Raw genomic sequence first — 27,196 nt, 5'->3', positions numbered from 1 at the left:
GAACAGTGGTTCTCAACCTTTTTTGTTGATGTACCCCATTAGCCCATTAGTTGTTTCTAAGTACCCCTTATATTTTGGTATGTAAATTTTATAATTACTGCATTAGATGTATACAGCCCTTACAAATGAGCGCCATAAAAAAACTAACTAACTAACTAACTATAACTAAAAGTGAATTACTTATTTTACATAAATAATAATAAATTTAATCAGGTACATTTATTTATTTATTATTATTTGACAAGTATATTATATAAAATCAGAGAAGTCATTTTAATACATGCATAAATTACATTTCCTAAAAATAAATAATTATAATTAACAATAAAGAAAATTTTAATTATTATACAATAATTTCTAACAAAATTTAATGAGATATTTGGTTCCCACGTTGTTAAATAGAAATTATAATTGTGTACTGACCTTGAAAGTAATGGCTGCGAATTTATAACGTGCAGAACAATACATGAATCTTTCAATTTTTGTAACAAACATAACATCTAAATTTGCTAAATATGAAGTAATGCGCCATGCAGTGGAACGCATTGCATGGTGGGGTACGATCCAGGCCTCGTTATTCCTAATACCAGTAGTCCAGTAAAAACACGAAAAACCCCAATCTTATCAATCAATAATTATAGAATAGAAAAAAATTTTTCTATTCTAAAATGAATGCTTGGTTAAACCGTAATTTTACTAGACTACAGGTTCACTCAGTACTAACAACACAAATAGACAAGCAAATCAAGTGGATAAACAAGTTGTTTAGACTGTTAAAACGGAAATCGGTATTCACACTGGGATATTTTAAAGCAAGTTTTTGTCGTTTCTTATTTCTTGTGTTAATAATTTACAGAAAATTGATTAACATACGCCATTTTATAATGAAAGTTAGATGTACCCCTTCGATTTATGTTCGTACCCCTAGGGGTACATGTACCCCCAGTTGAGAACCACTGCTGTAGATAATTCTTTGTTATACGAATTCCATCTTGTACGAGTCACTTAGATTTTACAAATACGTGAGCCGTTCACATCCCGGCACACGTATTTGTAAAATCTAAGTGACTCGTACAACATGGAATTTATATAACACGGAATTAGCTACAGTGTTTTAGGGGGTCTACTGTACATTTGTTGATATTTGATTCTAACCTTACGCTGAATGTATTTCGAATGTAATTTCGTATATTTCCTGCACACATAGAATCTATGAACATAATAAAACTCATTAAACCTTTCTATGAAAAGGTATGTTTTGAGGAGGACGGAAATATGTTTTCCCTACGTAAACATCGATCGGAAAAATGTGTCGACAGTCACGTGCCTTGTACGAAATTTTGATGGTAGAAACAAACAGACCTTTTATTAGGAAATCATTCCACGAAGTCTAAACTATTTTTTCTATGATTATATTTACATTTTACAAACGTAAATTAAAGTTAATCCAGATAAATATCTTGGAATTTTTCCAAGTAGGAAAATTATATAGTTGGCAGCGGCGACAGTTCTGGCTGGCGTTGCCGAAGCGGCGAAGGCCGCGAAGAGGGACAACGGTGAGCCTGGCCCGATGTATAAATCGCCAGTCGGCGAATTACAAATACAGTACAGTAGAACCTCGAAAACTCGGCCTAATATGGACCGAAGGGTGGCCGAGTTTGTGAAAATGCCGGGTTATCGGGAATGGGGTTAAAAAAAAAAATAAGTACGAGTGTTTCCTCAGAAAATACTGTACTGTACTTGTATGTATTGTTTACTTGAAAACACAACAGAGAATAAACTGTTTAAATACCCTTAAACAAAGGAAAAGTACGTCCTTTATGAAGGCATATAGCCTTTACTACATGAAAATGAAAATTAATGAATACACTGTGTACATAATTTTTATCACATCACAAATACAATTACTCCTATTTTTAATTATTGAAATAAAACCATTAAATATACCGAAACATCGATATAATGCTAATTATAATTGGTACGATTCTAAGCCCCTAAGGCAAACGAATGATGTCTCGCAGGATTTATGATACAGTAAATTAATCGTTTTCCTTAAAAATAATGTAGTAAACATTCACATTTTAAAATAAATTTTAACATATTACTTTTACGGTTTTGATATACATAAGAGAGAAAAACTAAAAACTATGACGATCGGGATCCAAAATTGACCTTCAAGACTTACATTTTTGCACTCGGGGACCCAAAAATGTCGAGAAGTAATAAAAAAAAAATTAATAATAATGGACTCGGGGTTTGTTCTGTATACATGAATGTTAGTGTGTTTATGTGTGAACGTGTATTCGATTTTGTTCACTCGCTTTCAAGCTCGATAACTCCTGTGTCTTTAATCGAAAATTTCTGAAATTTTGTATGCAAATTTGTATATTTGGGGATTAATTCTACTAAACTTTGGTGATTAAGGTCGATAAGGTCGGGGCGGGGAGATAGTGGGGTCGTGCGTCATATTTCAAGTAAAATCGGACTTAATGATGATTTTACTTGCTGTTATCATTTACAAATTTTTTCTTTTATAAAACTCATCTCTATACTGAAAGTTATGCTGAAGTTTTATGCCTGAAAATTTTAAATGGTTTTGCTGAGAAAGTTATGCAACTCGTTACTGAATTTTTTTATATAGTCTACTACTATAGATATCAACGCGATCGAAACAGCAAAATTTTTGGATTGCTGTAGATCTAAATCTAATACTATAAAATTATCATTGATGTTATTGACTCCTCATCATAAATTAATTAATTAGAGCAGATTTCTTATAAAGAAACGTGTACAGTCAAAAGAGAAAATCGAATATATTACGAGATAATCCAACATCTCAAAACAAAAAAAAAATAAAATAAATAAAACAAGCAAATATTTTTGTTTTTATTTTAATAAAATAAAATGTTTTTCCATAAAATTCGATACGAATTTTTGTTTCTATGCATATTTAAGAACCTAATCCAAGCATTAATCATACAATCTTTTATTTGAATTCATGTTATTAATGGGGATATGTTATTCATGATAAGAGTCGTTGAATCTTTAGCCTAATATAGGCTTCGTATTCCTTAACACGTAATTTCAGTTTAATCCAGTTTCATCCTCATAATATTTTTTTTTATCTTTTGTACAACAAATTCTGTATACAACTCCCGCTGTTTCTAAGTTTTCTATATTATTTTTTTTATAGTACTTACAACTAAATTACATTTATTTTTAAATTTAGACATTATACATATACCGTATGATTTAAAAACTTTTAAAATATTTGTTGTCTTTCCTTCTATGCCAGTATATTCGTATATTTTCACTGTATATTTTATTTCCTATATCATATAATTAGTGAAGAAAGTAATATTTATTAGAAAAAAAATATTTTTTTAACCAGATGTTTGTAAACTTCTTCAATTACCATGGGGCTCAGCTTCATAAGACCTTCCTCCTAGCTATGGTCTTTTTAACAAATAGTAATTCAGTAACTATTTATATTTTTAACTATTATAAAATAGCAAAAATCTTTACTTTGAACCTAGGAATGGGTTTTATAAAAAAATTGTGAATGCAAATAACGAGTAAAATCATCATTAATCCCGACCATACTGTACTCACGAGACACTCACTATCTCCCTACCTTTTTAACCACCAAAATTTATCAGCACTAATCTCCCAAATAAACAAATTTCACTACAAAATTTCAGAAATTAAGCTTTCAAGAGGGTGAACAAAATTGTGCCCCCCCAATATAAGACATTTTTATAATCTCTAACATTTTCTTCCTGAACTCTGTAATTTGAAACACTTCAGATTATTTATCTGCATTAATTACTTTTCCGGTTGTTACATATAACAGAGGAGAGTATGGCGAGCGTTCAAAAAATGACACTCAATTATTTTTGTATTTTTTGATTCGGGAAACCTTAAAACGTCGAAAAATGCAAATAAAATTCGGGGGTAATTTCTATATGTATGGGTGTTACTGTGTGTGGGGCACGATTTTGTTCCCCTTGTTTGAAGCTTAATAACTCCCGTACTTTTTGTCGAAAATGTCTGAAATTTTGCCGAGACATTTGCTTATTACGGGAATTATTGAGGTTAAATTTGAGGGGTTAAAGGTCAATTGGGTGAGAAAATAATGAGGATCGTGTGTATATCCAGTAGGGCCTANGCCCCAGAACATAAAATAATATTTTGGTGCAACTCCTCACAATGTGATTATGCATCATCTCACAGTTTAGATATCTATTTTTATATAGAAAACTTGGAAGAAAAGATAAAAATTTAAATTTTTTTATAATATTATTTTTCATGCTTCTAATAGGAAACATATTTTTTTTGAAAGGATATGTTTTCTTATCAAAACTATGAATTTATATATGAAGTGTACAATGCCTTACGGCTTGCCTATAAAATTCAACTTCAAAATACAACCACTTACAGCACCACTGTCACCACAATAGTTTTTTGTAGTAGAAAACATTGCATTTAGAATTCATTTCTTCAATGAAACATATTTAGAACCATTTAATGCCATAACATTGTAAAATGGCATTTACAATGTTATGGCATTGCATGCTTCATTTGATTTCATGCTGTCAGTATGAAAGCAGAATATTTAAATTAAGTTATAGTTGTTGGAAAAAGTTATAGTTTTATAGAAAAAAAAAAAGGAAATGTCTACTAAAAATGTAGTTAACCTAATCAAACCAACCTAACTGAAGCACCGCCATTGGGGTTACCTATATACTGTACACTTTAACCACCGGATGTACTGTGGTGGCATTTCGAATTACACAAAATCATTTTTTTTTACACTGGCACCTATTTGTAGTACATAAATCAGTTTGGCCTAGGTCAAACTAGTTAAGCCTAAAGTATTTAGGCCAAACTAGATTGTCCGAGGCTAAAGTAGTATATCCTGACATGCGTAGGATAAACTAGTTTGGCCTGAAATTGGGTTTGGCTGGTAACATATATAAATAATTAATTAATCATAATTGAAAATAACAAATGTATAAAAACTGTCTAAGGTTGAAAATGTTTTTTACTCTATTAAAACATACTGCTGTAGTTACAAGGTGTGCTTTTATTTTAGCTTACATATGAATTATTAATGAAAATAATTAAATTTCTTGACAGTTTTAATGGATTGTGTTAATATAGTTTTTAATAATTTTAATGTTTACTATAGCATGATATTTATTTTTTTTAAGTAATGGAATAAATAAATTATTTTTTAGAAAGCAATCATGGTCAGAAGCTGTTTATTGGTACAACAAAGCTATTTCTACTGAAACTGCAGATGAAAGTGGAGAATTTGATGGCTGCATGGAGGATCCTACATATTTATTACTCGCTCGTCAAGGTGAAATGTATAGAGAAGGAAATTACGGATTAGAAAAAAATCTGTATAAAGCTGGTAAATTCAGTCATATTTCATTTTTCAATATATATGTTGGAATTTTTTTGAAATTATCTTATAAATTTCATTCATAGGAAATTCTCTTATCCTTCATTTTAATTTATCCTTATTTGAAATGTGAATGATTTGAATATGGAAAGTGCCCTGCATTTGCCTTATAGTCTGATCTTAAACAAATTAATATATCAGAAAAAATATATTAATAATTATTTATGAGTTATTTATTTATATTTGTACTTTATTACATATTGTTAAAAATTTGTTATACAATGTATACATTTTTATAACTTTTATTTTTATTTTAGCTGATATTTTTCTGATATTCATTCTTATGTGGCACATATAGCTTTGTATAGATTTTTCTTTAAGAACTTTGTCATGCTTAATTCTACATCTACTTTGTTTCCTATTAAATAAGAATCAGAAATTGTTCTTAGTAGAAAGCAAGGGTAATAGGAATATTAGCATTAATAGTAGTTCTTCTAGTGCCATTAGTTACAAATCTGGTTGTGTGTTCATTCTTCCCAAATATCTGTTAGGTACACTAGAGAAATTTTTTATACCATTCTGTGTGCGTAATAAAATCATTATCTTACAAATAATTATCATGCATTGCAAATAAAACATTTGTGCGTGTATGAAATGCATAAATATATTTAGTTTTGCAATTACGAAAACTCAAATAATCAACTTCTAAGTTATTGCTTGAATATGGAAAAGAGTAGAGAATTAAAGTAAAACAAATTATATAGAAATGAAATAATTAATGGTGATGATAAAACATAAATTTGGTCAAGTATTAGTGAATGAGATGACCAAATGACTGTAAGATGACGATTGATTGAAATAAAATGTATTAGAANTTAAAAGTTTTCGAATTCGAATTCGTATTCGAATTGGTTCGGTTATAGAACGATTGTAAACGTTTCAGAAAATTGATCAAATTGAAAATTGTTCATTTTACTGGACGTAAAAATTCTCTAATTAGTCTGGAAACGAGGGACCTAATTCTTGCATTCTGTGAAAACGGGTAAAGATTGGCTATAATGTAATTATCTTAATCTTCACTATCGTTACTTTTTGCCCACAAATAAAAACCCAGCGAAGCGGGTGCTTGTAGCTAGTTAAAGAATAAAATAATATTCATTCGGATATATGAGACTCCGCATACAAAAATATAGGAAATTAATGTATCTTTTGACTGTCAGGGAGCACTATTTTGTTCACCCTCTTTGAAGCTTAATAAGTCCTGTGTTTTTCTAAAATTTCTGAAATTTTTTAGGAAGGTTTGTGTATTAAAGAGATCGATTTTATTAAAGTTAGTAATAGTTAATAGGGGGCCTGCTGTACCAGTTATTTCTATATCTCGTTTCGAGTTGCATCTATCTAACACCGTTCTCGAGATTAAGAACAGACTGACCGACAGACAGCCGTACAGACAACAGTAGGAATTTATAGGTCTACAATTTTTTTCAAATTACAGACAAATAACATTCCCTTACCTATTACTTATGTAGTTTTGCACTACTACATTGTTAAATTTGGTTTCTCCTTAGCAATAATTCAAACAATGTAAAATTTGAAAATTTAAATATTAATATATTACTAAATTATATCTTTAAATAACTTTAATAGAGTAAAATTATACAGTAGAGTAATATATTTTTGCCAATTATTAATAGAAATTTTAATGTGTTTATTATATTTTATACTAATTGTTTATATTTTCTATACTTTTTCTACACAGCGAACTAAAATAAAACTAAATAAGTAACTGCATGAATTGCAGCTTTATAATTTAATTAAGATATAAACGTGTATTGGTTAGCGACATATCGTGTATCGGTAACGTATAACACGTTACCGATCGGTGTGGCGATGACCTTCAGTCGTCGCAACACTGATGACACGTTAGATACGTAGCGAGCGATTTTTTTTGTATAAAATCACACTTTAATAGAACTGAGAGAACACCACGAGACTAGTCACACGGTGTTCTCTCAGCCCTCAAAATTTTATTTTTGCTAGAAAAGTATTTGTGTATTAAAAACACTGTCAAATGTGTGCATTATAAAGTTCAAAGGGTAAAATATTTTCAGATTTTTTTAAACCAAATATTAAATATAAGAAAAGCAGAAAAATTGACGGGTTGGTGGTACGAGTGCACGAAATTTTCGAAAGGAAACTGGATAAATATTTTAANATTAGTTAATCTAATTAACTAATCTAATTAAAAGTTATTTAAAAATATTGAATAGTTAGTATTATAAATTTTTAGCATTTTGTTTATAAAATAACTAGATATTTTGTTAAATATCTGAATTATTGATTTTAATGTTAATTTATACTACTGGCCGTTAAAGTTGCAACACCTAGAATGACTTGAGATACTGAAATAATATTTATATGGCAAATTACTTATGAAACATGACATTTGACTAGCTCAGTTATGTCTGTGGAATATATAATAATTAGTACTTGCTATATCCACCACAAATGAAAACAATTATTTGGCATACACAGGAAGAGATTCTGAATGTATATGAAATGTCGTGCTGTGTCATCTCTATAAGTGCCCAAAATTTATGTTGTAACTGTTGGTGGGTTCTGGTGAGCCAGTTGTCATGAGACCATATCTCAGACATACTTAATGGGAGACAAATCCAGTGAACATGCAGTCCAGGGAAAAAGTGGCATATGGTGGTCATCTAGGAAATACAGAACATTTCATGCAGAACCTCTGTATACATAGGGCATCACTTCAGCATCCAGCTAATTCTGTGATGTACTGTTGACTGGTCAAGATACTAATAATGTGTGAGGGAAGGGAATAATGTGGCTGTCTTATTAATTATTTAAAATTTACATGTTGATTATTTTAATTCTCAACATGTTTCCTTTCTAGAACTTTCTATCCTTTTTTAAAACTTTTTTTGTCAACATTGGGGTCTGTTCCGAGAAACATCAAGAACAATAGAGAGAACAATGATGGGCCCAAAAAGGAAAGAGAAACTGGTCGTTCTTAAGCTCAATTTTGGAGATGACACATGGAGGTCCTCATAGTCTGAGGAGGTAAGAACGGAAGAACCAAAACCAAAGCCAAAGCTTAACCTTTTTGGTTAAGCTTTGGCAAGTACCATGTGGCTCAACAGGATATAAATTTTATTAGTGCTCCCTTCCAAACAAGATACTTTTGATCATCACAAAGTTGGATAAGCAATGGAACTGTATTTGTGATGATAGGCAGAAAATCATAAAGCCAGAAGAATTCATTGTGGACACCATCTTGCAAGCAAGGAACAGTATCCCCAGACAAAATCCTGGGTATTTTCACTGTTGATCTTTCTATCTCTATCCTTCTAATTTCTGTATCCTACTTTTCTCTTATTTACATTGTAAGGTAGTTCTAAGGTAATATTAATTTTAGGTTACTTCTGTTACGTGAGAAACATTTTTCTTTTGTTTGGTCTGTAACAGTGTGCACTACTGACATGGGGATAATTCACTGGTGTCCAACCTTAGTTGGGATCTCGACAAAAGATCCTGCAACATTTGTTCTGTGTAAATAAAGTTATATTAATTGTATCTGTTCACCAATCATGTGTTGGTATTACATTTTGTATATTGCTTTCATCAGCATTGTATCAACACTTAATGTTCACTATAGGAATGGACTCCAATGGGACCCCATACCATAACACCTGGTACTGGGCTTATATGGAATTGCAAAATGTTTGGCTCCAAGAGTCTTTCACTACAGTGCCTCCATACATGGATCTGACCATCATGCTGCAGTAAATTGAATTAGGACTCATCTGAAACACAATATGATACTAGTCATCCTGTCATTGGTGGTGTTTGTTGCACGTTATAGTTGCAAATACTGTGGTTAAGGATCAATAGTAGCTGAAGTAATGGATGGAAAGTAAAAAAGTCCAACTACTGTAAATTGTTGAACAGTGATGTAGACACATGTAGATGTTTGACAGACCTTTCACTACTGGGCTAAGACTGTGATGTGGCTGTTTGGTCCATCACTTTGAAATACACAAGAGATCTGTTTTAACAACCACTCAATTTATTTGTATTACCAAATGATCTGTCAGATTATCCATTGGTCTATTTTAAGGATAATAAATAAATTAAATACAGATCAATTTGCTAGAGGTAGATAGTTACAGTACTGGTAAATCTCATGATAAATTTAATAATTAGAAACAAATTAATTTTAATTTTTGTTTAAATATTCTGGAAGAAAAGAATCTACCTGGAACTCAAACCTGAAACTTCTGTTGCCAGTTACTCCATGAATGATCACTATAGTCATATCTAAATTAATTAATTAACAAATTCTGGAAGATTGGATGGAGTTCTGGGTAATGTAATTAAGAATGCATTTGCATGGTAAGCAGGAGTTGTGGGTTCAAGTCCTGCTCTGAGCCAATTATTTTCTTCCAGAATATTCTAAAATTCTATTAAAATCAATTTATTTCTAATTATTAAATTTATCATGAAATAATGATATAACCACCTACCTCTAGTCAAATTGATTTGTATTTAATTTATTTACTAATCTTAAAATAGCATGATGGAAAATCCAGTGGATCATTTGGCAATGTCTGTTTTTCCATTTTTTTTTTTTTTTTGTGCATTAAGGATGAGCCCCAGACTCCACATTGATCACAAATTATCCATTCTGCAAGTTTTGGTCCAATATGATGCATTTTCCCATGTGTTGTAATTTTAACAGCTAATAGTGTATATATTGGTTATTTATTTTTTGATAAATAATCTTTTCCTATGTAATAAATTGTAATTAACTCTAATAAAACTTTTATATATTTAATTAGATAATATAATTTGTAGAATTTATTTGAATTATGATATCTTCTAGTATTACNCTTTTTCCTATATAGTACATCATAGTTCCTTAGCAATAGAGTCGTGCCGGTCATTTATCTATCATCTTTCAGGGAAAATATTCGAATTGAAATAACGCGACTTCCTGTTTGTATTGGAAGTTCATTTACAATTAATCGGGCCATACTACCTCCGCGATTTCGAAATGTGGTCTCGACTTTTACTTATCTGATAAATTTCTTGATATTAACAGTGGGAAAGTATGGCCATCGGTCAAAAATGACCCGAGATTTGTACAGATTTGAACCCAGAGTTTCTTGAAACGTCGAGAAATGCAAATACATTCGAGTTTTTTCTGTATGTATGAATGTTAGTGTGTGTGGGAGGCAATATTTTGTTCACTCTCTTCATTCTCTTAACTCCTGTGCATTCTAAAATCTCTAAAATTTTTCAGGAAGGTTTGTGTATTAGAGAGATCGATGCCATTATAATTTTGTGAATTAAAATTAACATTGTGGGAACAGAAAGGGGTATCGTGTGTCGTATCTCGAGTAGGGTCGGACTTTAACGACGATTTTATTTGTTATTAGCGTTTACGACCTTTCTATAAAACTTACCCCTACCCTTAAAATTAAGTTTTTTGCCATTTTATAATAATTAAGACTGTAAGAAATGGCGCCACCAAAATTTTAAACGTTGCAGGGAAAGTCAAGTGATTCGTTGCTATATTTTTCACATTTAAATGGACTCACATTGCATTTATGGTTTCTTCATCTCAATTAATGGAAAATGGCAAAGTTTTATCAAAATCGGACCATTGAATCTTGAGAATGAACTCGATTCTACAAGCCCATAGAAAACTTGGTAGCGATCGCGAAACATCGCAGGACAAAGCCACACGATTAGTGCGATATCGCTTTGTCTCGGGTTCTCGTTAAACAATCATTAATATCTTGAAAATAAAGTCATGAATCCCTATATTTCATAACATTTTTGAATTCCCCATCACAATTAATGGAAGACAGGAAAGTTTGATCAACATCTACCGACGGATTTTGAGAACGAACACAATTTTGTAAGCGTTATAGAAGAGCCTTCACTAACGCTCAGCCTCAAATATACCTTTTGGTTGTCAGATTTTCTATTTGTAGATTTAAAATTAATCTAAACAAAAAATTAGTGCGCTACCAAATAGCAATTTGTTATTAGGGGAGACCGGGGCAACTTCGGCATGCGGGGCAAGTTTGTCAAGCGCTTTTTTAAAAAAACAAATTAAAAGGAGACTTTGGTTATAGGTTAGGCAGTTGAGTTTTATTGGTGGCTTGTTGAGTGTAGTGNTTCATTTGGAATGATCGGGTCTTTTCAGACAGATAGAGACATTTTGCATTTGGTCCTTGCAGTGATAAACTTAACTCATTCAAGATGGCAAAGATGTTAACCAAGTAAGCTATTTCAGTGGCATAGCGAACATGAAAGTGGAGAATTTGATGGCTGCATGGAGGATCCTACATATTTATTACTCGCTCGTCAAGGTGAAATGTATAGAGAAGGAAATTACGGATTAGAAAAAAATCTGTATAAAGCTGGAGAAATGTTTCAAGCAGCTGCCGAAACTGCCATGGCTGCAATGAAAGGAAGATTGGCAAATAAGTATTATATGCTAGCTGAAGAAATGTGGAGTGACGTAGAAATGTAAACAAGACAATGATTTGCAAAAACAACAAAAACAAGCTACAAAACAAAATAATAGTAATAAAAGATGGTATCTATAAATGTTTAGTTTAGTTATGGTTATTATTAGTTCAAGATGAATAATTGTTTGTTATGGTTTGCTTATTGTGATATATTTATAATGTATTGTCATTTTATTTTAAAATTTTTACTGTGATATTTGTTATCATTTGAATTATTTTGTTTTTATCTCTGTGAGATTATTTTAAAATACATTTGTATTGAATCATTTTCTTTCAATAATTTGTGAATTTACTAATTGGATTATTAAAGGGCATAAACATGTATATTAGTTGCCAAAAGCCCTTCTCACCACAACAAATTTTTCATTAAAAACTGATCATTGCAAACATTCACTTCCTAAATGGGACTTGGATCTATGCTCTCAAAGACAAATGGCAATGCCATAACAAACTCTGCTACCAATTGGTAGTAAAGATTGTTAAGACAGAATTTTAAAATTTTTGAAAAATATAGTAGAATAAATTTTCAGTTTATTTTAATATAAGATGTAATCTCAAATTAATTTTAAAAATTAATTGTATTAAAAAGTAGTAGATGTACTATATATATATCTATAACATTTATATATCAATTATTAAATAATATTGTGTAATATGACTGTAGTCATAATAAATTCTTTAGTACTTAGTCATAAAATTCAAGACTTTTAATGTTTAGAAAAATAAAAATTTTTGGATTAAAATTTGATCTGAATTGACTGTAATGTTATAAAAATTTTAAATATTTAAGAACAAAGAACTTTATAACATTAAAAGAGAGCCAAAGAATTGATTTTAGTAATTTAAGGGTAATTTTAATTAATGTGATTTTTATTGTTTTGCTATTTTCATTTTTAAATTTAGTTCTCTGATTTTCGTAATCGAAGTCATACGACAGCAAGCAAGTTGCTGAAGAATGGAGAATCTAAACGGAGTCAATGAAAATGTTGCGCAAAAGACAGTAGACCTTATTTTAAGGTATAACATTAATGTTGAGTTAAGAAATATTACCACAGAATTTGAAATGACCTTTCATAACGTAAAGTGGAGTAAAATCTGCTTTATCTCCAGTTTCGTACTGTGTATGCCTATCGCTATTCTTACTATCCTGTCTTGGCTAAAAAAGGATAGCGATGTAAACTCGTAATGTACATTTAAAAGTTGGTCGTTTCATGCTGGACATGATATCGAAAAGTGAAGAACTTCACTCGATATTTTTAAAAAAAGAATTTTGATGATTTTTACTGTGACCATGGAACAGGTGCTCTGATCCATAAGCGTTTGATTCGCTGTTTTTATAAATTTTTAACTATGCATTCTTGTAAAATTTTGTATAACAAAAATAAAGTCTCTATTCTGGAATATAAAGTGGCGCCCGGGGCACGACACTTTATTGACGCCCCCTCACCCCTCCAGAAACAAATCTTGTTTATATTAGAGACCATNTGTTTTATAATATTGTACTTATTGTATATTATGACAATAAAATTTTAAGTTTAAAATATTCTTTAATAGACTTTTTTGAATATTTTAATTTCACTTTGTGCTGTTTTACAGTTATTATTAATAGAATAGAATATAATACATGTAATGGAATTTACCATTTTTACATTCTCGTTTGTTTATTTTTTTTCTTTCCTGTGGATAATCATTTCTGAAATGACGTTAGTTACAATAGTTCTTGATCGAAACTTATTTTGAGATAATTTTTGATCAAACAGTAATTGGCGGATATGACGCAGAAGGGAACTAAAAAGAAATACTATAACTCAATTAGGAAAAATACTAATTCAAAACTCCAATTCTCCATTTGTAAAGGGCATTTATTTAGAGAAGTAGTCTTTTGCAAGTAAGGAATATAGAGAACTCATCTTAAGTGTAACATTTAATGGATAGAAATCCAGAAATTAATCCATTTCCTTTGATGGATGATGTAAAGAATGAGCCACACTCCATAAAATCTGGATTTGAATTGGATCCTAAGAAATTTTTGAGTGCTCTGACCTGGACATATTATGCCTTATTATCACATGGCAGTGGCAGCCCTTTCCAGCATATGTATCATATACAAAACTTTAAATATTTTACCAACATTCTCTGACATTATTAGTTCAGATATGTGAATAATATGATTTTATATCTGTAAATAACAGTTTTAAACTCCAGTGATTGAGGAGGACATAGTTTGAAGAAAAAAAAAGGATTAGTGGATTTATATGTATTTACAGTATTAACAATGCCATTCTAATATAAACAAATTGTCTTGTCCAAAACACAATTATAAGAAAAAAAAATATTTTGCAGAATTTTTAAAATTGAGATTTCATATAAGTTAATGGTGGGCATCTATCATTTTGTATAATTTGTAGCAAAAGTTTTGCAGGTTTCAAACTCTTAAAGACAATTAGAAACAAATCATCCAATGTATGTCAAAAAAGCTATTACTACATATTTGTTGAAAGAAAATTGCCAGATTCCCTTTAGAAACTTTGAAAAAAGTTAGTCATTTTATAAATTAATACTTTAAACTTAAAGTATGGCAAAAAAAGTGTGACAAATGCCAAAACAGCAGATGTGGACCACATCCTCTGAAAGCAAGACTGTTGAGAACTCATATTTATATGTATAAGATATGTATAAAGCCCTTGAAACTCTGTTTCTTTTATTTGGAAATAAACATTTGTTTTTTTTTTAACCATTTTTACCTTATGGACACTAAGGCAACCTTTTTCCCAGGTCCACAATGGGGCGATGAGGATAACAAATGCTCAACATTCTTTATCTTCTACATTAAGGCAAGATATTCCCAAACTCTAATGAAATTTTTGTCATTCCTTTGCTCTATGTATATCCTATGCAAGCATGAAACTTCCTGGAGTCATTGAAGATTGCACAAGATGTATAAAACTATTTTCAGTGTAGCCCTAAATGAATTGCAGACTTTAAAGAATTTTGGTTTCATAAATGTGAAACCCTACAAATTGCTCCACGCAAGGCAAACGTGTTGGCTTTCGTTACATTTGGTAGTAACAAGATCCTAGGACAGTACAATGCTCTGAAATTGCTTTACACTAATGTAGTTAATAACAGACTACTTTTGAGCAATGCAATTCTGCAGAAATTAAATTCCCCTTCAACTTGCAAATGATTTTATTTTGCTTATTTTGAATATACTAAATCTAAAGATGCAATCAGTAATACCACAGAGCCACGTCATGTAACGTGGCTTATCACCTTGTTAGACTACAGCTCGAAGGACGAATATCACAAAATGGCACTTCTTAAAGTCATGGAATACAGAAATCCCTCCAAATTTAAACTGTTAAATGAAATATATTTAGGTGCAAATGTTTTATTGATTTTATTGACTATTCAGACATGTAAGATCCTCCTTTTAAATTCTACTTTGTTAGAAGTGAGGACATCTAACCTAGTAAAGATTTTTAAATGCCAACACATAGATTTCTCAACAGAGAGTGCCCAACAAATGTATAGAAAGATTCTTGTTTGGAAGCAGTTCAATAAGAGATATGGAGGTACTTGATCCAAAAGTTGTTAAAATGAAAACGGTTTCATCACTTATTTGTATTTCGTCAAGATTTCCAAATCCGAACCCAATCAAATAAATCAAATTTCGAGAGCTTGATGCAGAAAGGAAGACATTGAGAAACGCTAAAGTGAGAGCAGAGGCCACGGTATCAACCGAATTTTGGATTACAGTTCAATATTTTAAAAAGGAGAAGAAACACATTTCCAAAACTTTCATATTTTATGATGTCACTTCTGCCATTTGTCGGCTAGTGTCAAACGGGTACATTTGGCCCTAAATAGAACAAAGACAAAATTGAGAAATCGACCAGGCACCCGAACAATCTCTAGACTTTTACATAGAAAGAGGCTCACAAGAAAGACATCAGTTTTAAAACTGGTGTCAAAAACCAGATTCAAGAAGACGACGAACTAGAAGAGTACTAGATGTAGTAAGTGATTTTTAATTAAAGTTGATAGTTAATCAACATTTTGATAATATAATTTTAAATACCGGTTTATTCGAATAACAATCGTTGGTTCAGCATTTCCCAAAACTTAGGGGTTTAGGAACAAGTTTTATATTAAAGGAAGTGTAAATATTAGTTAATGAATATTTTTTATTTGTTGTTAAGTCCTACCCTCTCAAGATACTGTACGACATATGGCACCCCTTTGTCTCATCCTTTCGACCTTTAACCATCAAAATTTAAAAGCATCAATCTCCCTAATAAACAAACTGCAAAAATTTCAGAAATTTTCGAGAAAAGGCATAGAGTTATCAAACTTCAAAGAGGATGAACAAAACACGATGCCCCCTATACAACATCCGTACATACAGAAATTACCTCACAATTTTTTAGCATTTATCGACGTTTCAAGGAGTCCTAAGTCCAAAAATCTGAGTGGGGGTCTTTTTTTTTTTTTTGCTGGATCGCCATACTTTCCCTGTTATAACAATCTGATAATTAATTAATTAATAATAAAATTCATCATATTTAGATACAATAATATATAACGAGCCGGATGGCCGAGAGGTTAAGGTGACAGCCTCTCGCTCTGGGGACCCGGGTTCGATTTCGGACGGGTCGAAAATTCCCCAGAAATTTTTCGGGGATATGTCGGGCAACGTCCCTCACCTCATTGTGAGCTTGGCCAACCCCATAATGGGCTGGCTAAAAGAGGCCCTCTTAATGTCCACGGCGGGAAATCAAAAAAAGTATTATATAACAAACAATAAACGGTTACGCTCGAATGAAATAATAATAATAATAATCGCTCTCCAATTGTAATATGTAATTTAAAATAATATCCGCAGTTATTATTGGAGAATAAAACCGATAAATGTTAAATTTTCCGATATTTTAAAATTCGATATTCCGAATTAATTTTTTTACGATCTGGCAACACTTACGAGTACGTCGCCGTTTTCCAATGGGGAAATCGTTTGATTTACGATAAAGTAATTCGTAGCAACCGCAGGATTTACTTGTCGAGTCGGGTTCGAGTTTCGGTTTATCGGTCACGCGAATGTTAATTATCGTCAACGAAAATGCATTAGATGCGAACGGCGAAGTTAAATACAATTAAATCGGATAGATATCGTCGCATTTACATGTTTTCTGACGTCCAAAGGTAATTTTCTTACTTTTTTTCATCGTAAGTTACGACATATTTTAATCTACGAGACGCATTTTACAATAGACAGATGTAACTCGTAACACTTAAACTGTAAACACAACCCATATTGTCTTCTAGGTTAATTAATTAAAGATCTTATCGTCGGATGTAATGGTGCTAAAATTTCGCATTATAAAAGGAGGAAAGATGTCAATTCGTGTATTATATTATGGTACTTAACATATCGAGAGATGTAAATACTGTAAATTAAAATATTCGTTTTAAAGTAATTCCTATTTTAACGTAATTATTTGTATCTGAGGAAGGCAAGTGATAACATTATTATGAATAATCAGCTTGTTTTCTTATCATATACTGCGTGATTGTCTGTAAAGTGTATTTACTTACCTTTCTACTACTGTTTCCTATTGTTTAAAACGTTGTATTTGGAACTAGAGGAAACTTTGAATGGTTTTTTTCCTGCTTCCTTGAAATCAAGAATTATTTTACGCAGAAGTAAGTGATCGATCGAGTGCAATTGCTTTCGTCGCTTTTTGCGTCCAAACTGGTAAAAGGGCACTTCCTGTTGCTCGGAAACTGCGGGCGAAGGAACGTGTCGCCAAATTGTGGCTTTTGTATTTTGTAATGAAAAATGAAATGAAAGAATTTGGTTTTTAATTTGGAGGAAAATATGTATTTGGAACCGAAGCTTTATTACTTAATGTATGTTTTGACTGTATTAAACAATCTAAGTTAATTTTTTTTTATGAAATGATGATTCTCTGATGTTACCCGGTAGAAATAGTAACTGGAAATCGTTTGAGATTGGTCGGATTGTGCTTGCTTACAAGGTCTGTTCGATCGTATAATATGAAAATGATTGTGTATTAAAGAAGATTGCAATGACTTTGAAACTGTTTTTTATTCGGACGGAGCGAGAACGGACGTAAAAGTTACGAAGACGTTCTCGGTGAGTATATTTCTGTCGTTTAAATGTCCGATTTCTTTTCCTGTCGAATGTGGAGTTGTCGTTTCTGTTGAAATTAACGGAAGTGAGAAAAATATATTTTGAGTAGAAATTGGATCCGAGACTGCCTAAATTTATAAATGATGAGTTGTAATTATTTTCCTGAAATTGTCATTTTCGCTTTAAAATTTAATATGAATTTAAGTTGGTTGTTTGTCGATATAAATTAATGGTTCTATTTTCTGTGTGTATGAATGTTACTTTTAGTTAATGCCAAAAGTGAATCGTGATAACTTTGGTATGTTATTTATAATTTTTATTTTACAGTAAATCTTTTTATATATCAGTGTAGAGATATTTTTTGTTTCTGTTTACAGATTCTATTTATAGATTTATATTTATATTTATATATTTACAGATTCTTCTATTTATTGTATTCTATTTACAGTCCAAGATTGAAAGTCGGAATCCAAAGCAATCTAATACGGTGAATGTTTATAAATCAGTGTTTACTTTGCTTTAAATATCTTCATGTATTTAAAGAGAAATGAATACTAATTTGTTAATTTTATCTTCGACTCTTGATTGTTGATTGTAAATGTAGAGCAGCTGAATAATGAAACATCATTATACATTAAAATTATTTGAATTTGTTTAATCTTGAAGATGAATTGGACGGATTTATGTTTATTTTGTTGTTTAATATATATGTCTAGAACACTGTTTCTCAACTGGAGGGCTATGTGGCCTCCTTGTGGCCATAGAACATTTCAAGGGATCCATGTCAAAAATTAAACTCTAAAGGGGCCACAGTCAGAATAAAATATTAAAATTATATGAAGATGATTAAACTACAATAAGTAAATTATTAGAGAAATGTATGTAAATTATTAATTAATTAATTAATTAAAATATGGGTTTAAATAAAATACAAAAGTAAATTTGATAAGAAAATTTTGAACCTAAAGTGTTTTATGTTATCAGACAATATATGTACAGGAAACTTGCAGGTGTACTCAAAGCATATCATTTAATTGTTGTTATGTTGGGTTTAGTGGGTTTACTTGGTTGATACCAGTGGCTGTGTATTATGCTGGACAAGAGTCAAGGCATAGCAACCAGAAACAAAAATGAAGTAAGTGTGTCAGTATCTGTATTCAGGAATTTCCTAATAATGTGGCATGTATTCAATATAGTGGCCTTCTGTAGTGTGATGTATGCATTTCTATTCAATTGTAATGTTCCCAAGCTTTTGTGTAGTGTGTGTGGTATCACACCTGTACAGGAGAGAACGACAGGTACAATAAGCACCCTATCCATCCTCCACAGATGCCTTATTTCCTGGGCGAGTTCTGTGTACTTGCTAATTTTTTCAGTGCATGTGTTTTGTACATTGTGAGTGTTTGGAATGGCTATGTCTATAATGTATGTGATTTTATTGTGTTTGTCAATGAGTGTGATGTCTGGTCTGTTGTGGTAAATTGTTTTATCTGTGATTATGGCTCTGTCGTAGTACATTTTGTGCGTGTTGTTTTCCAATACTGTCTGTGGAATATACTTGTAGTATGGTTCGTGGATGTCTGCCAATTTGTGTTTCTTTGCAAGCTCTTGGTGTATTATATTTGCTACTTGATTGTGTCTATGTAAGTAATCTGTCTGTGCCAAGAGCTTGCAACCAGAAGTGATGTGTTGTATAGTTTCTGGCATGATGTGACATTTTCTGCATGTGTCATTTGTGAGTGTTGTATCTTTGAGTATGTGTTTTCTGTAGTTTTTAGTATTTATGACCTGATCCTGTATGGCAATCATGAATCCTTCCGTCTCCCCAAAGAGGCATCCCCGATCTAACCAGCTGTTTGACGCAGTTTTGTCAACAAAATCCTGGGCCAGGTCATAAGGATGCCTGCCATGGAGTGCCTTTCGAGCCCACGATTGCTTGATGGTGTCTATGCTTTTTATGTGTTGTGTCATGTCTGTATGATGTGAGTGTAAGTTTAATGGTGTGTTATTTGAGTCTGCTAGAGTTACTGCTTTATGTAACTGTGATGTTTCTTGTTTCTTGTAGAAAAACTCTCGCAGTGACTGTATTTGTTTGTAGTGAAGGTTAACTATGTCAATCAGGCCACGTCCGCCTTCTTTACGTGGAAGGGTTAATCTTTCTGTGGCGGATTTAGGATGATGTTGTTTATGCTTAGTAAGTGTTGTTCTTGTTTTCCTTTGGAGTTGCTCGAGATCTGTGTGAGTCCAATGTATAACTCCAAAAGAGTATGTGAGTACTGGGATGACATATGTGTTTATTGCTTTAACTGTGTGTTTTGCATTTAACTGTGTTCTGAGTATAGCGTTTAACCTACTTTGGTATTCTTTAATTAATCGTTGCTTTATTTGTGTATGTTCTGTTAGTTTGGCCTGTTGGAATCCTAAGTACTTGTAGAACTCGCCCTCTTCCATGGATTCAATAACGTCTCCATTTCCAAGTGCAAAATCTTCTTTCTTCAGGATTCCTTTTTCTATGTGAAGTTTTTTGCATTTGTCTAGGCCAAACTCCATTTGTATGTCCTTAGTGTATGAATGTGTGATTTGTAGGAGTTGATGAAGTTGTTTTTGTGTGGATGCATAAAGTTTTATGTCGTCCATGTACATGAGATGTGACAGTGTAAACTGTGTTGTTTTTTCATGTCTGATATTGTAGCCATAATGCGTGTTGTTTAACATGTTGGATAATGGATTCAGGGCTAGGCAGAACCAGAGAGGACTCAAGGAATCTCCTTGAAAAATTCCTCGCCTAATGAATATTTCGTTTGTTTGTATGGAAGTGTTACTAACCCTGAGATGTAGTGTTGTTCTCCAGTGCTGCATAGTGTTTTCGAAGAATGCAATGAGTGATGGATGTATTTTGTACATGTGTAGAATATGTAGCAGCCAACTGTGTGGAACACTGTCGAATGCTTTTCTGTAGTCTATATATGCCATGTGTATGTTTCTGTGTTGTTTGTGTGCTTGCCGTAGAATGACTGAATCTATGAGTAACTGTTCTTTGCATCCCCTGTGATTTCTACGGCAACCTTTTTGTTGTTCTGTAAGAATGTCGTGTTCATTAACATGTTTGTATATTTTGTTTGTGATACAGGATGTCAATAATTTGTAGAGTGTTGAAAGACATGTAATCGGTCTGTATTCTGTGGGGTCTGTGGTGGTGGTGTTTTTAGGTTTCATGTAGGTGATTCCCTGAGTAAGAAATTTTGGCATGTCTTCTGGGTTGATGATGATGATGTGTGTTAGATGTTTAGCTAGTTCCTGCTGCAGTGATGTAAACTTTTTGTATCAGAAATTTATTATTATTATTATTTTTATTTTATTTTATTTTTTTTTGAAGGATGTTTATTATTAAAGTTTAGACCTATCGCTTGTAGATGTATAGAGTGCATATACCATGAAACTTCAATCTAACATCACCATTTGTTCACCTCTGAAATTGGCATAAAATAGAATGTGAAACTAAACTTAACTATTTTAAAAAATAACAATTATATACAGTACACTTGTTTTGAATTTGAAGGTTTAAAGTTATGCAATTTACCATTAACAGTGTCATTTGCAAGACAAAATCTATCAAAATGAGATATTATTATGGGAAACCATAAAAATTTTAAGCTCAAAAGAGGTCAAAGGTCAGAAAACGTTGAGAGAGTGTGTTTTTTAAGACTTTAAACATGCTTTTACATCATTTTATTAACGTAATATATAAAATTGCAAAATTTTAAGTGAAATATCATTGTAATCCAGTAATAAATTGTTTTTGCATCATCACTATTAAAAGTTATTTAAGAAGAAACAAATTTTTCTTCATTAATAAAATTATCTGTAAAAATATTAATAGAAAACAATTCATGCTTAACAATGTCTGATATGTTGTCATGGAATCAAATAATAATAATAATAATATATATATAGCTAAAAAATATTAACTTTTATTTGAAACCAAAGATTTATTAATAATAAATTGAATGATTTGAAATTTCATTGTCAAAATATTTATTTTGCAGTCAACTATTTTCATACAACAGTTTTTTTATATGGATTGTTTTTATTCATAAAAGTTTCGATTCATGTTTCAAAACACTTGAACAAGTTAAAATTAGTTATTTTCTGTTCAGCCTTTGAGTAAATATTTTTATAATTGAGGTAACTTGCTTTTGATTTATTATTTGTATCAAAATTTTTCCAGTTTTTTTTGACATTATATATGCAGCATATTAAGAAGAACAAATATTAAAGAAACAAATATTAGAAATTTTCATTTTGATTTTTATTTTTAAATGTTGGACAAAAACTATTGCATTATGTAAGATTATCAAATTATATGTCAACAATTGTCAGGCTGAAATTATGGTATATTGATTTCATTAATTAATGATATATTCTTAGAAAATATTAGATAAGAGTTATGTGTTTGAATCTATTTCAGGCAATTCTTTTTTCAAACATATCAAAATTTAATTCAAATCTGTTTTATTTTATTCTCTTCTCATCCTCTTAGAGGTTGCAGCTGACAAATCATTTCTCTCCATCTTTTCCTGTTTTGAGCATTTCTCAGATCAGTTCCCATCCAGTCCTTGATGTTATCCCTCCATAACTTCTTGGGTCTTCCTCTTGGTGCTATTTCCTCTACCATTCCCTCTATCAATCTTCATTAATTGTCCTGAAGATATCCTGGCCAAATGTCCAGCAAATGCAGATTTTCTTTATTTAATGATTGTCATTACAGTAGAGCATCGTTTATCCGAAGGTCGGTTATCCAAAACATCAGTTATTTGAAGGAATTCCAGTCGACAAATTTAAATTTTCGCCAGTGCTGTGGCACTGCAATCTTTGGCTATGTCTTGGGCTACTCAAATATTTTACGTTTTTGATACTAAATTAACTTCTGAAGTATAATTTTTTATTGTTTTTATATTTTTCAATATATTTATTTTGTTTGTACAAAATAAAAAAATAATTTTTAACGATATAATAGTCTTCGTTAGACTTAACATCGGCGAAAATTCAACACGAAGCAACACACAACGGAGAAAAATTTCAACACGAGATAAATTAATATATTTTTTCATACATAATTGGTTATCCAAATAACCCCAGTTTCCAATTGATTTGGATAAACGACGCTCTACTGTAATTGTTTTCCTACATTAAATTTTTTAAGTAATTCTTTATTTATGATTCTTCTTTGTCCAGGTAATCTTGTCCATCTTCTTAGACATCACATTTCTAATGAGTTTATTTTGTTTTCCATTTTCTTTATGACAGACTAAGACTTACATCCATAGATCATCATGCTCCCTACAATTTGTCTTAAGAATTTTTAGTTTGAGACTTCTATTTAGGCTTCTGTTTGTTAATATGTGAGAAATCTGGAAGAAAGCTGATTTTGCATTGCATATTGAACTTTTAATTTCTGGATTGTGCCTATTATCTTCTGTAATCCAGCTTCTAAGATATTTGAAATTCTTCATTCTTTCCAACTCTGTGGACCCCAAAATGATTTGTAAATTAACTTCAGCATTCAAATATATTATAAAAGATAATAAAATACTTTAAATTCACAAATTATTAATATAACTGCTCTGATTATAACATAAATTTTCAGCATCATGTTTATCAGTTTTTGATATCTGTAGAGATTATCTTATAGTACTTATACAATATTATTTAATTACATTTTATTCTATAATTGATGACCAGAATTTAAAAATATATTATTAATAACATATTATTAGTGGTGTTGAAATCTTTAACTGGGCTGTTTGAAATTAAATATTCATTTTACAAGTCCAGTAAAATTATTTCTTGAGTAATAAGTATTTTTGGCTACTGGACTTTAACTATGAGATTGAAAATACTTCTTCAGTAGCTGAATATAATTGTTCCTTGACAGTTTGGGCAGTCTTAGACATCCAATATTATATAAAACAGGAATTTCTCACATCTTAGATAGACTTCAAGTATGGATTAGAATTTACTGAGAATAGATAAAATTTAATTTTTTGAGAAATATTCAAATATTTACATTAAAATGTCTGTATATTATTTTAAATCTTTATCATAACACTAATATAATTATTGGCATGACAAGTTAAACTTGTCATTTTATTAAATAATTTTTTGAAAATATGCTGAGTAAAATTAAACAGAAAATATTTCAAAAAGATGATGAATGCTTTCTGCTAAATATTTTGTTTGTCATTAATTATCTAAAATAAAGTCGGGACAGTTAGTTTTTTATTAAAAATAATTTTTTGATAAAATTTAGGTACTTATCAATTAAAATATATATAATTTAAATTAAAAATTTTATGACGTATTGAAGTGTTCTTTATTATCAATCATTTATTTTACAAATAGTAAAAGTCTAATATAAATATTTGTCATTTTGCAGATAATTTTTGATTGTATTGTATATGCCTACAACGGAGATATGGGCCGTAAACAGTCTTGGCAGAGTGTTCACTCTCTCTACCAAAGAACAGTTTTGGAAAGAACTAAGATACGGAGGTCTAGAATTCAAGAGAGTGTCAGCAACGTCGTTCTGTACTTGGGCGATTGGAGGAGATCACATGGTTTATGTATACATTCCGTTACAAGATATTCCAATTCGCTTCAAAGAAGTTACCTTTGAAAATGAAGTTAGTGTTATTACATTTTATAAATATTTTTTAAAGATGTTTAGTATATTTTCAATACATACATACATACAAAAATATTTTTCTCTTTCAAAGGAATGAAAGTCACTTAAGTAGTGCAATTGTAATTTTCTTAAAAGATGTTTTGACAAATTTATATTTAATGTACAAGCTTTATTTAACATTGTATTTTCTATGGTAGAGAATTATATTCCCGTAAAATTTATATATAAGTGAAATTTTTAAGAAACTTTTCAAGATTTTAATACTTCTCTTACTGTTTTTAATTTAATTTTTTCAGTGAAGTCATAGCATGCCTATAATATATGTCATTGTCTTTTCATATATAATGAAATATTCTTTACTGCTTTATATATTTTAGAATAATCTTTCATTTTTATAATATAGCATAGTAGTTAAAAAATGCCTGATCTTGCTGTAAAATAGGTGATTATAAATAGATTATTAATTTTTGAATGTTTATTAAGAAATTTTTCTTGTGCAAGCTTTCAAACAATCTAGTTTGCTCTTTGTTTTGATGACATCACTCAAGCAACCATTGTTCATGCATAGACACTCTTCAAATCTTTGAAGTATTTCATGCATACAATGGCAAACATGTTCTCAGGTATGTTATTAATTGCACTAGAAATTTTTGCCTTAAGAATTTCAATATTTTGTGAACAAAGAGTGTGGTATGTGTAGATTGTCCACAAAATATTGAAACTGTTACGGCAAAAATTTCTCATGCAATTAATAACATACCTGAGAATATGTTGCATTGCTCTATGCATTCCATACTCTAAAGATACAAAAAGTGTCTGTGCATCAACAAAGATTACTTCAGTGATGTCATCATTAAAACACAAATGGCAAACTGTCTTGTTTGAAGTCTTGTACATGAAACTTTGTTAATAAATATTCAAAAGTTAATAACTATTTATTTATAATCACTTGTTTTCCTGCCAGACCCTGAATAACTAAAACAGATTTTGAGTCACATTTTAAGTTCCTTTCAATATGTTTTGCTATTCTGTTGTTAACCAAACAAATGAATTTTGCCAGTATGTATCAATTAATTTAGGTACTCTACAACAATTAGTATCTAATTTTATTGATTGATGTATACTTATTGTATTATAAGAAAACTAGCCATTTTTACATTGTTTATAAATATATTTTAGATATTATGTAGTCAAAAAGTTCCAGAACATCTTGTATGCTTACATAACAAAACATGCTGTTAAATCTACTCTGTTATCATGCAGAAGGTGAGCAGTTCTTGTACAAGATTGACATAAGTGATGAGGTGATGAATCTTGCTCCTTCCTTTATGAACCAAAACCAAGCCGCAAACCCATTATTGGCCAAAGAAAAAATTCAAAAGCCTTTCAAGAAAAGAAAACAAATGGTTTATATTAATGTTCTTTTCTGACAACTGAGAACCACTTTTAATTAAATTTTTTTTAGAAGGATTTACTATCAATATGATAAGTTGCTGCAAGGGCCTCCAAGTCTTACATAGAGCATAAAATCAAAACATCCAAGCCTTCTCACTGATGGAGTGGTGTTCCTACATGATAATACATGACATGTATGGCAAGATCTGTGAAAGATGTATTGGTGAAATGTTAATGGAAAATGTTGTTCTATCCTGTTTATAGTCCTAAATCTGTTATGTAATTATCATATGTTTGACCCAATTCAAAAAACATTGAAGGGACAGGAATTTGCATCAGATGACATGGTTAAGAAGGCAGTGATGCAGTGGTTCAACAGCAGCCATGCAAATTCTACAAGGAAAATGTAAGATGTGTGGTATATCAGTGAGATAAATATCTAAACAGCAGCAAGGAGTACTTCTAGTATCAATGTAAACTTAATTTATAGAATGTTTCAAGATGTTCTGGAACTTCTCGACTTTACCATATATGCAGTATATGTTATGGCAGTATATGTTAAAACTTGTGAATTGGATAAAGCTAGGATTAACTGGATGATTTGTGATCTTTCCATGTTGGAGGGAAAAAGAAGGAATTTTATTTTTTAAATTAAGAATTTATTATTTGTTATTAACTGAATAAAAAAATAGTCATAAAATTAAAAAAGACTAGTTTACTATAGAAATTTTTAATGAAAAATGATTGTAAGATTTATGGAAATAAACAAATTTAAGACAGAGTAAAAGATGTACACACATTAACTAATTACAAATAAGCACTTTTGAATTTCTCTCTCTCTCTCTCTCTCTCTTTTTTTTTTTTTTTTTGTAATCTCTTAAATCTTTCTTAATCCAATAAAAATAGAGAAAAATGTTTATGCAAAAATTATGAAAACATTAATAAAAAAAAGCACATTGAAACAAAAATTATTATTAATTAATTTT

General features: G+C 30.7%; 2 protein-coding genes across 3 annotated transcripts in view; one reads left to right on the top strand and one right to left on the bottom strand.

Annotated features, from left to right (window-relative positions):
* LOC111617734 (patched domain-containing protein 3-like) overlaps positions 1-783 on the bottom strand; it is a 25,145-nt gene extending 24,362 nt beyond the window's left edge. The window contains exon 1 of the mRNA XM_023359024.1: positions 424-783. Coding sequence (XP_023214792.1) covers positions 424-500 — 77 coding nt within the window. The 5' untranslated portion in view covers positions 501-783. The remainder of the gene's footprint in view (positions 1-423) is intronic.
* Positions 784-16,950: 16,167 nt separating this feature from the next.
* The window catches only part of LOC111617732 (tectonin beta-propeller repeat-containing protein-like), a 39,178-nt gene continuing 28,932 nt past the window's right edge, over positions 16,951-27,196 (top strand). The window contains exons 1-3 of one of the 2 annotated variants that reach the window (XM_023359022.1): positions 16,951-17,178; positions 17,963-18,133; positions 24,567-24,813. In XM_023359022.1, the coding sequence (XP_023214790.1) occupies positions 24,589-24,813 (225 nt within the window). In that variant the 5' untranslated portion in view covers positions 16,951-17,178; positions 17,963-18,133; positions 24,567-24,588. The remainder of the gene's footprint in view (positions 17,179-17,962; positions 18,134-24,566; positions 24,814-27,196) is intronic. The other variant, XM_023359021.1, reaches the window with a different exon arrangement.

The sequence above is a fragment of the Centruroides sculpturatus genome, unplaced genomic scaffold (genome assembly GCF_000671375.1).
Source record: "Centruroides sculpturatus isolate CEXI.00-Female unplaced genomic scaffold, Cexi_2.0 scaffold1622, whole genome shotgun sequence".
Taxonomy (NCBI): Eukaryota; Metazoa; Arthropoda; class Arachnida; order Scorpiones; family Buthidae; genus Centruroides; species Centruroides sculpturatus.
The sequence above is the reverse complement of the archived record's forward strand: the minus strand, read 5'-3'. Positions and strand labels throughout refer to the sequence as shown.